This window comes from Antrostomus carolinensis, unplaced genomic scaffold (genome assembly GCF_000700745.2).
Source record: "Antrostomus carolinensis isolate BGI_N321 unplaced genomic scaffold, ASM70074v2 scaffold38504, whole genome shotgun sequence".
NCBI lineage: Eukaryota > Metazoa > Chordata > Aves > Caprimulgiformes > Caprimulgidae > Antrostomus > Antrostomus carolinensis.
In genome coordinates, this window is record NW_010313533.1 from 27220 (window position 1) to 38928 (window position 11709).

An 11709-nucleotide genomic window follows, 5' to 3' on the forward strand; every position below is an offset into this window, starting at 1 on the left:
GCCCCACAATTTGAGAGGGCTTGTAATGATGAACAACTAAGAGGTGAAACTGAGGCATCATTTAGGCGTCATTTATGCACCATATTTTCAAGAAAGACTTTAATAGAGTTTTAACGCTATCTTCTGCACTTCCTGTTCAGGGTAACTATGGGTCTGCCTGAACGTTCTCAGTGCCACAGACTCCACTGTAATATTGGATTTCTGTACACATCCATCAGCTGAAAAACAAGCCCACTGCATTCCTGGATGCATTATCACAGTGAGCACAGTCCTAAGAGAATCTCTCTTGGGCAGAAAGAAATTAGAAAGTAAAGCGTTGTGGAAGAAGCCCAAGAACAATTAGAAGTATTTGCACAAGTACGAGGGCACATGCTCTGATAACACATCAGATTTCCTTCTCTTCACCCATTGCTATTCAGTAAAGCTCTTCAAACTCAAGCTAAAAAGCCAAACAGCAGGACTGGAGAACACATGCTGGGACTATCAGAGCCTTTCAGAGTGAAGGGCAGACCAAAATGCTGCCATGGGACACGAAAGAGGACGCAGATCTCCGCTCCTGTTGTAACAGAGCCTAAGAAAACCACTTACAGGTGAGGTCCCACTGTGCAAGGCATCATCTTTGCAGACTGCAAGAATTGCTACCCTAAAAGCTGTGTAACCAACGGTGCATCGCTGTGAGCCCTAGGAGTCCAATTCGCATCAGCAGAACTAGAAATAGACACTGCACCTCCCAGTTCTCACTCCCAAGTGTCTATGCCAGAGGGATTTTTCAGGTTGCCTGTTTAGCTATAAACAACAGATAAAGCCTGGGGTTTTTTGATGCTTCCAGAGCTTTGATGTGAGATGTTCCAAAATGCTGCAGTAATACCAGGAATATGAACAGAAAGAAGGCTGTGGGGACTTTTTTTCCCCTTATGTAAAAATTTATCTGATGCATCAAGGAGGAAATTGGAAACCGCTCAAAACCCCTGCAGAGAGAGAAAGTAATTATAAAACTAAGGATGCAGCGTGTGCACTGTGCTGACTATGACACAGTATTATTAGCAAAAAGAACACTATTAAAAAATAGATCAGACTCCGAGCCGTGTGTGCCAGCCGACAGACAGACACTGTGTAACCACAGGTCTCCTCTGGCAGCTAGATGCTGCAGTCTTTACTTGGGCAAGTCATTTTTCACACCAGCATCTCCAGACAGCATTTTGGCCCAAGAGGGGACAGATGATAAAAATTGTTCATGTACCCACAAACACTGCTGAGGTTCCTTCCAGTCCGTGTGCTCAAGCGTTAGGTGACAACAACCCCCATATGCACCGCATCCATATATTAGTGATGGATGCAGCAGAAAACACAGAGGCTGGCTTTTAGAAAGGTCTCCTTGGTGGACTCTGGCTAGATTATGCTGAAGTTAAAAGAACACCCAGGTGTGAGCCATGCAACACCTCTCTGTGCATTAAGAAGTGATAGCTCCATCTTACTGGAAGAACTCCTGGTCTGAGATGGTGCTTGTGTGCAAGAGGTGGTTGAGCCCCACATGCGCAGAATCGCTCGAGCAGTTCATTTCTCCATCCTTCCCCTGCTTGGAGGCACTGAGCCGGAAGAGGCTGGAGCAACGCAGGGCAAGTTCCAAAGCATCCAGCCAGCATCGGCCTGTGAAAACAAGAGGAACTATTTAAGCACAGGGGAGTAAATAAGACAATTCATGCATTGCTTCCCAAAAGCTTCTTGCCTGGGAGTAAAGCTCATTATAATTCAGGAAGTCGCTGTGTACAATAATCTATTTTTCATATATATAATCCGAGGTTATCTGGCCAGAATTGGTGTGTTTTAGTGGCTGCACGAGTGATACATCTGCACGGGTAAAAGAGTGGGAAGCTCACCCAACTCCCCCTGCCCTAAGAGCATCTCTTCCTCCAATCCCCCATGACCTGTTCACATCCCCTTTGGCCCCTTGCTGATGTAGTGCGAGGTGCAGGAAATGTGTACATGTGTGGTGCTTTCAAACCACCCAGCAGCTCATGTCTGCAAGTAATACACCCCAAAAACATGTCCAGCGTTTGGCATCCCCACCACACGCGCTCCCCAATGGCAGGGAGACACCGAGGCACTGCTCTGCACAGGAGACACCCCTGCTTGGGGTGGGATCACTGAACTACAACCGGCTTGGCAGTCCCATGCAGGGCGTAGTGCTGCAGTAACAATCACTCTGAACAAGAGCCAGGATGATCAATACTTGCCAGAGTGATTAAGACTAAAAGGAATTGCTTGTCAGGCTGTTTATTTTTCTTCTTTCTCTGTATTTTTTTCCCTTTTCTCTATTCCTTCTCCCTGCCCAGTCCCTCAGATAATCTGTGTGGAGCATCAGTTTTTCTTATCTTGTCACAACAAATCTTTACCCGAAGGCTCTACTTTGCAAATACCAAAAACTAAAAGCACGGCACAGAGACAGACAAACTGCAGTTCCAATGCACAGCCTCACTGGATTTTCTTAAGGCCTGTGTGGGTCCCACAGGCAGGAAGCAAATAAAAAGCACAGGAATCCAAACTGACCTTTGGCTCCTTTTGCAGTGATCCATACAAGTGTGCAAAGCTGTGTGTTAGTGTTAAAGCCTAACCATGGCAATGCTGCAGTCGCTGTATTCTTGGAAGCACCTGAAAATAGCCCGAGCCTGCAGTGCCGTCATTAATGAGGCCAGGACACCTGCAATCGGCTGAACATTCAAGAGCTGAGGTATCAAGGGAGTCATCCTCTAATTTCAAGCATGTAAAACAGAGCTCTTCATTACACTCCTCAGAATATATTTTGCCATAATTGGAAGTGTGCTTGAGAGGCACTGAAGAAAACAAAAGGATTTTGCTCTAGAAATAGCAAGTGCTACAAACGGGTTTTCCCTGGACCACGTTCCTTCTTAGGTCCCATTTGGGACATGTTTCCGTTACATTCAATTCCATCACACTCTCAGCATCAAGCACATGTGTAAATCTCACTGAGACCCTGCTGTTCTCTAGGGCAGAATTCCCATCAACTCCCATATGACCAAAATTTGGCTCTGTAAGATCAACGAGAGTTAAAAAAAAAAAATCCAGACGACAAGCATATAAAGAAATATTAATCAATTTGACTCTCAGTGCTTGCTTTGATACAAAGCTGCCACCAGCAAAAGAGAAAAAAATGCAAAACTTTGAAGAACGGCACTTGAACACTGAGCCACAAACACCACAGAGCACAGTCATTTATTCTAATTTCATCCCATACATTCCTTCAGCATCAGCTTATGATTTAATAATAAAATCACACATAATGGTTAAGAAAAGATTAGGAAGGTTGAAGGCTGTTGGAATTGATTTCACACTATTTTGTATTTAATAAATATTCTTGCATTAAGTCTTTACATGCAGAGATTTATTCCCTTCTCGCCATGTGGAGGATTTGCATGGATAACCCATCAGAGTTAATAGCTGCTCTGAGCACAAATCCACTCCCTGCTACATATCCTCTCTCCCCCAAAGCCATCAAGATCCAAACCTGTTTCAGGCTGTTCCATACAAGAGGGCACAAAGTCCTGCTTCGCCTCACCTCCTGTGACTCCCCTCTCTCTTTATCTTTGCCTTCCTTTTCCGTTCTGCAGGGTGAGGCCTGTATGATTTGACATTTGGAAGTGCTGCATGTATCAAGATACTTTTATATTCAAGGGGTTTGTAAAACCAGGCACTTTGACAGGTACCTTGATTTGTGGCAGCAGGAGCACTTTGGAGCAGCGAGGGAGGTCAGTTCCTCCGGTCCCTGCAGCACACCTACAGACATCTCCTTATCACGGTTACGGCAACGCACTGGCCACATTCACCCTTTCGAACAAGGGTGGCAAGGGTGACCCTCAGTTATCTCCTTTACTGTGCCCTGCAGCCCACCCCTCGCTGGGGCTGTGGGCAGAGCAGGCCACGCTGGCCGCGACACCACTGCCACTGCCACCCCTATTCACTGGTACTAACGTGAGCTTACAAGTGTGGTCAAACCTTTGGGGTCCACCACATAGAATCATAGACTGGTTTGGATTGGAAGGGACCTTAAAGCTCATCCAGTTCCAACCCCCCAGCCATCAGCAGGGACACCTTCCACTAGACCAGGTTGCTCAAAGCCTCATCCAACCTGGCCTTCAACACTTCCAGGGAGGGGGCATCTACAACTTCCTTGGGCAACCTGTTCAGAGGAAATTTCTACGGAATATATCTAGGTTTTTTTATCTCTTTAGATAACTCCCTGGGTGGGGTTATGAGTAACTTGAATCTTTTATGAAACCTTATTCAAGGAGCCTAAATTAAAAAAATAAAAATAAAAATTATTTTAATATTCCAAGGCAGAGACACAAAGCCTCAGAGGAACTTCCTGAGCATTAGCAGTCAGCACTACTTGTGCCCCGCAGAACACATCAGTGTACACCCTTGTTTTAATTTCTAACATAAATTGATTCCAAGGGATGCACAGCATCCCCAAGCTAAGGTGGTGCCATCAGCCATCAGGTGGTGCTGTGAATCCAAACAAATATACACCACCAAGACATAAAATACGGGATTTCCTCTGCAAATGAAGAGGTTACATTCTCTGTGAGTCAACAGTGTGTTAATTGCAGCATAACACCGTAAAATTACACCCTCTCAATTTCAAAGATTGCACACAAGATAAACCTGTTTCCTTGCTAAAGTTGTACATGAAATGTTTTCACATTTGAGTGATCTTGCTATTGAGTAATATTCTTCTTTATTGTGAAAATGATACATAAATGGTAGCATTTGGATTACTTAATTGCTTACCTGACAAGTCTACTCACTCCCTCAGGAACTGCAGAAGGGGAAAAATGTATGTGGTCACATACTCAAAGGCTGTCACCTCCAGTCACGGCAGTCTGCGTGAAGGCTTCATGGTAACCTTAATTATCACATTTTCTAATTTGGAAGTGGTTGACTCAAGTCAGGGTTTTTTGTATGCAAGGTAATTAGATCACAGAAGGATGCAAAATGTGGGCTCCTTCAGAGAGGAACAGCAGCCCGATATGATGCATATAAAGGAAACAAAAAAGAGCTGCCGAGGAGTTACAATTATATTCTTTTAGAAGGTCTGAGGCTTTTAAAGCTGCAATGTAAAATACTGCAATCGATTATCAGCTATAATTTTCCACAAATTGTGGCTTAAAAGAAGCATATGTTTAAATTCTGCAGGAAAACCCAACAGCATATTGTCAGTCTATGGCAGAATCTCCCCAGAGGCTTTTAAGCTTTTTATATCAGATGATGTATTACCCCATCCACCACAATGATTGCTTTTGGATAATTTCTGCAGAGATCACGTTGTCTCAAAAACACCTGCATTACCTCCTTCTGCTTGGGAGCTGTGAACTAAGTATTCCCTTTCAAATGTGATTTCTGAGCTTGACCTTTTCTTCATTGTACTTGTATTTTGTCACTGACTTGCAAGGGGCAGCCCACAGAGTAAGCTCTGGCTCCTACCTGGGCTGCGAGGGGGAAGGATGAGAGAGGGAGAGGGTAAAATAGTCCATCTATGTGTAACGCTCCCATGTGTCTCACAAGCCACACAGAAGGGTTTACAAAACTCAGCAACAGAAATATTGCATCCAAGCTAACCAAGTTCTCAGCGAGGACACAACAGTGGGGAGAAATGACACCCCACCCACAGGAGATCCCCAGCTTTGATGTGCAAAGTCAAGTCCAGCTAGATCATTCATACTGGCAGCGGGTACAAGGACAACAATTTGCATCACCCATCTCAGCACCTGAACTGGTCAGGTGGGTGGGTTGTCCAGCCACCTTTGGATCCCTCCAGGAACAAAGGTGAAAGAGTGAGACCCTTCAACAAGCTTGTTCCTAAAGTCCCCAAAGTGGATGTCCCACCAGAGCACTAGCACTCTCCTTGTACTGATCATGGGTTTCAATATCCATTCCCTATAGCAAATTATGATCACAGCATTTGACATGTGACAGATGTCCTGGGAAAGTGGGATGTCAAAGGAACACATCTGCACATCACTCAGCTGCGCTCACTGCAAAAAAAAAGAGATGAAACAGAGATGTCTCCTCTGAGTAGGCCTGTAATTCTTCTTCCCTATTAGATGTGTTTACAGTAAAATGATGACAGTCATCAGTGACAATTTCAAAAAGGAAACTCTTTGAAAAATCAGTTAAACACTGCTGGGTTCCAAAGTTCCTTCCTTCTTTAAAGGTTTAGGGGAAAAAAAGCTAATAAAGGACATGTGTTGCCTTAACTTCATAAAAGCAAAGTTCAATATGCACACCACATCTGTTTTGAAACCTTCTGTAGGCTTTCTCCAGGCCTTTTGGCTCAGCAGGCTGGAAGAGCACCCTGCGGTCCTTGGGGATGAGTCCTGCAGTACAGTTGCACAAACGGGGATCACTCCTGCTCCTTGCAGGATGATTCCTGGGTCCACAGGGCACTGCTGGCACCATGCAGAAAACTGGAGGCTGCAAGGCTGACCAGCAGCATGAACACACTCACAACAACACTTCTTTCCATAGAGAAAAGGAACTACTGAAACCAAGTGACGTAAAACACTTCTTCTTCCCCGGAAAAAAACCCACAAAACACCTCACTAAACAACTGAAGGTTGCTTATGCTGCTAATCCTGGTTCAGCTCAAGGAATCACTTGAGTCTGTCCTAGTCTTTGAACAGATCTAAAATTACAACAGGAAAAAAACAGGCAGTATTGAAAACACTAAACTATTCAGCTTTTAAATAATTTTACAGACACCATCATTTCACCTCAAACAACTTATAATTTGACGTGCCAAGTCTATTTGTCACATTTTGCAACAGCTGATGACAGAGGAACCAGCCAATGTTCTCTCAGCACTAACCAGTAAGAAATATCTACTCGAGATGGAATCACATCGTCGCACACCGAAACCTCAGCCCAGGACTGTTCTTCATTTCCACTGCATTCTTGTAGCTACAGAGCGGCTGGGATGAATCTCTTGCCAATTAAGACTTCAAAAGCCTCACACCCAGTAACCATATATCCCTCCAGAGAGGCAGCACTGAGGGAATATTATTCTTCTTGAATTATTCAAGTCATCCAGTTTTTGGCCTTGTGCCTTATACTTAAAAGATAAATCCTTTTAAAAATCAACCTGAAGTAGAGTGTCACCTGGAAACAATGAGTTCCTGCTCAAGTGCACACAAATCATGAATGACGAGGAAGGAGCTGATTTGGTTCAGTCAGTGAATACTGAGGTCACTGTATTCAGCTGACTGCTTATTCTGCTGTACCACTTGGGTGCCTGTGTGCACGATTTCTTACACTTTGGCTGTCAAGGTGCAAGGATGTGATCTCTCAATTAGCTGCAGGTGCATTTTATGCACCAAGTTAAATGAAGTCTGGTTGCAAATGCCTGGATTTTAAACTGCTGTGAAAGGTCTAAGGAATATGAGGGGCAGACATAATGTTAAGAAGGTACTTTCTATTTTTTCCAGTACTGCCAGGATGCAGTGATATATTTTGTTGTGAACTTGGTGTCAAATCTTCCTGGTTCATTGCTTCTGTGTGTGACCTTTATGTCAATAATCTAATTTCCTCCCCAGATCAGAGCATCAGTTCCAGGGGAGGGCCTGGTGCCTAGCAAAGAAACACCACCACTAAGCCAGAGCAACAACTCCGTCCACATCAGACAATGAAGACTGCCCAAAGCATGCCTGAAGGAGAGGACCGACACAAGGAACAAAATGTAAGTGTGGTTTACAGTTCCACTGTTAAGTCTTTAACCCTTGATAGTCTGCCACTCTGAATTCCCCTAGTAAAACCCTTGGTGGCAGTGCCGGTGGCAAGGTGGAGATCATAGAACCATAGACTGGTTTGGGTTGGAAGGGACCTTAAAGATCATCCAGTTCCAACCCCCCTGCCAGCAGCAGGGACACCTTCCACTAGACCAGGTTGCTCAAAGCCTCATCCAGCCTGGCCTTCAACACTTCCAGGGAGGAGCATCCACAGCTTCTCTGGACAACCTGTTCTGCACTATGACATCTGCACTATGAGATTTAACCAGGTGTCCCAAATGCTTAGGAGGTCTGGGGCACTGGTTTGTAGATCTCGGGGGCAGCCTCAGAATGGTCCAGGCAGGAAGCTCAGGAGAGGTTTAAACTACTAATTCTAAGCCTCTCATCAGCATAAATCTGAAATGCATGCACAGTCACTGGTTTGGAAAAAGCAATTTTCTTTTCTGAAACGGGTAAGAAAGAAAGCCGCTGTGTTTGTGCAGGTTGAGCCCTGTAGGCTGACATGACCTTCCAGACGTCTCTAAAACACAGCACAAAGCAGACTGCTGCTGCGGTCTGTGAGTGTGAAATCCACTGTAGCTTGGCGGTGGTTCTGCAGGCTGTCCAGAAGTCAGGACCTTAAATCCTACCAACAGTCTGTCACAGATGGTACGGCAGAGGGGAAAAAAGGGATTCTGAAATCCCCAGAGAAAAAGTAGGCCATGTAGCTGCTGATCATGATAAAGTTGCCTGGATAGCAGAACTGTACATCTAACATATGCTGCAACTCAATATTCCCCAGCAAGTCAGAGGCCTCCATGAATTACTGTTAAATTTGCCAAATGTTCTGTGGTTCATTTTCCACTACTAATATGGGAAACTGCTTTATGAAGAACATGGCCAAGACACCTCCTCAGAGGCCACAGATTCACACAACATTGCATCTACAGAGGAGACATGAACATACTACAGATATACACTAACATTATGCAAGGGAACAGATTCCACCTGCCCCATTCCACTCCCCATAGGGCCCCATAGTCCACTGCCAGCTGAGCTCACTGTACCTTCATCTCCTGTCTCTCTTGACCATAACTGCATCCTCTATGTCCGCCCAGTGCGTTAAAGAAATGAAACAAACTCAGGCACACCCTCCTGGAGATGCCTCTTTCCAAACAGTAAAGCTGTGCAACAGTCTACAGCCATTTCAGTAGTGTCTTCTACTTAAGTACTCTTCTACTACACAGTAGTGTCTGGGCTTAAAATCAAATTGTGTTAATTGCAAAGTCCAAGCCTTAATTCACTGCAGTTTATACAGATTTCTTCCAGTGTAATAGTTCCTGTTCCTTCTGTCCTTGTCTGCATACACTGTACACCACCTACTGATGTTAACTCAATTTCCAAGTCACTCTTCTCCAAGTGTGACACCTATGGGTTTGGCCATTTGTCAGCAGGTCTGCACTGCTCAATGGAGTGGACACCCCCAGACTGCCCCCACGAAGGCTAACTAACTAACTAACTAACAAACAGAAGGAGCACAGCACAGTCACCATGCCAGGACAGCTCTCACGTCTGGGAGGGAAGCCAGCCTGACTGTACGAGCTCTTTTTCCCTCTTGTCTGCAGATTCACATCCTTCCCTTCCTGCACAAGGTACAGCCACTTCTCACAGCTCACTGACCTCAGCTGGGAAGTCAAATACTCTCATTCAGCGGAAAATGACACCATTTTTCATGCCAGTATTTCTGGTGCAATACCGTATCAAATTGTTTTGTGAAGTTCACTGCTCAATGGACAGATTCCAAAGCCTCACTTCACATCAGCTGTCACGGTCACCTCCTCAGACTCTCAGGATTTACCAGGCATAATGCGGGCACTCCAAACCTGTGCAGGTGGCTCTAGGGCATTGCTAGTGCTGTTCAAGAGCACTATTGAACTATTATTTCATCCTTAACCAAAGGCCCTAGTTATTTTCTGTGTACATGTTTATGATATTTGATTGAGAGGTATCTCCGTTCCTCCTCCTTCCCTTGGACCACATTAGCTTTCCATCTAACCTGAGGACCCTACTGCAGAGAAGCAGCAAAGGAAAATCATACTAAATCCTAAAGTAACTCTACTTTGATTGCCTGGCCTCTGCATGCTTCCCAAGAATCTTGGCCAATATCATGGCTTTAAAAATACATTCCAGTAACTCACTATTTTAAGCTCTCATGATACCAGAGACATGTAATAATTCAGAAAGCTTCCCACAGGCATTTAAATATTGAAAATTCTCATGTGCCAGATATGGTCCCTTTTGTGCTTTTTCAGCATCTGATGTATGACCCAGAGAGAGAGATCACAGCTAGAAAAGCCTTACCTCTGATGGTCTCTTGGGGGCTCCTGCTAGCTTGGGAGCTGTTATGGGTTAGGTTAGTTAGAACAAATCTAAAGCTATTCTACTCCACATAACTGGCCTATGGCAGTCATCATAAAAAGGGAGAGTAGAAGTTCAGCCAGGCTGGCTTTAGGGCTTAGTCATTAGATTTCCACCAGAATGAAAGTTTTCATTTAGAAGGTAGCTGAAATGCTAGAAAAAAAGTACTTTATGAGACAGCAATTTGACTTGAACACATACAATGACCACACTGGTCCCTTTGCACATTTTCTCATTAAGTTAATGGAAAGAACAAGTTACATGGATCTCTAAGGAAATAATACTTTAGCAAAGCTGGACTTACAGACAGATGTTGAAGCTATTTGGTTCCCTAAGAACTATGTGGGACTGCTCTGTATATTTGTTCTGTGGGCTGACTGTATAACCAGGGTTTGAAATGTCTGTAATTTAGCAGCTCTACCCCAACAGCAGTTGTTTTTTTTTCCCCCAAGAGTCTATTGTATCAAGCTATCCCTTTCTAGACAGGTGATATTTGGAGCCAGGCTGGAATCCTGTATTACTTTAAACAAATAAGCTGAACTGTTCCATAAGCTATAAAAGCATAATATTCGAAGAAATAGACACAAGTTCCACTCATTTTCATATCATTTCACTACACTGGCATCTACAAGCCTCTTTCAATGTCGAGATGGTATCCCCCAGTATGAACAGCCCTCTTGGCACAGTAGCAGGAACAACAGCACACCAAGCCTGTAGTGAAAGAATTGGTTCTTCCTATTCTAAGTGCCACACCACAGGTGCCTTTGGCATTGTCCCATTTTCAGCCTTTAGTGGTATGTAAAACTTAATCACTGGACCAGAAGGACACTGCTTCCAAAGGCCACTGTGCTCCATAAAAACATCCTTGTGTCCTTACAGTTACTCTAGACGAGACCCAAAGGAGCACATGGGCTACATGAGCACCCTTGGTGGAGTAGGTGAAAAGTACCCATAAAATGAACAGCCTGGGTTAATTTGCTGTGGCAAAAAAAACCCCAAACCAAACAGTAGTCTGAAGGTCAAATGGAATGAAAACGTGGTTTTAATCTTCTTATCTACTTATAAATCACTGATAATTTAGGTCCGATAAAGTCATTTACAGAGATTTTCACATAGCAAGCTGGCATGCAGTTATACATTGACCTAAATTTACCTTCCATAATTTTGTGAATTCCCAGAATGGTATTTTACATGTGGAGTCACCAGCATCTGGGCCTGCTGTACTGTAAACCATGGCACAGCACATTTACAGGAGAATTCTGATGGTTGAGAGCATCTATCAATAGTTCTTCAATATTACTGTGTCATTTTCCTCCAGCAGATCCCTACTTAGTGTATGTCTTAGGCAGGTAACCCACTGAAGTCTCTGCTGAACTGAGGGAACAGTTAAGCCTTCCTCTCATTCCAATTCTGGGATCAACTCCTTTCTTCCTTCAGTAGATACTGACTCAGTGTTTTTTCCCCAGCTACAAGCCTAGGTCCCTGTTCCACACACATGGCCAGAACGGTGGCT

General features: G+C 44.3%; 1 protein-coding gene across 1 annotated transcript in view; it reads right to left on the reverse strand.

The window, feature by feature from the left end:
- Positions 1-11709, reverse strand: part of LOC104524484 (oxysterol-binding protein-related protein 5) — a 52413-nt gene that overhangs the window by 25612 nt on the left and 15092 nt on the right. Inside the window, 1 exon segment of the mRNA XM_010167384.2 lies at positions 1476-1647. Coding sequence (XP_010165686.1) covers positions 1476-1647 — 172 coding nt within the window.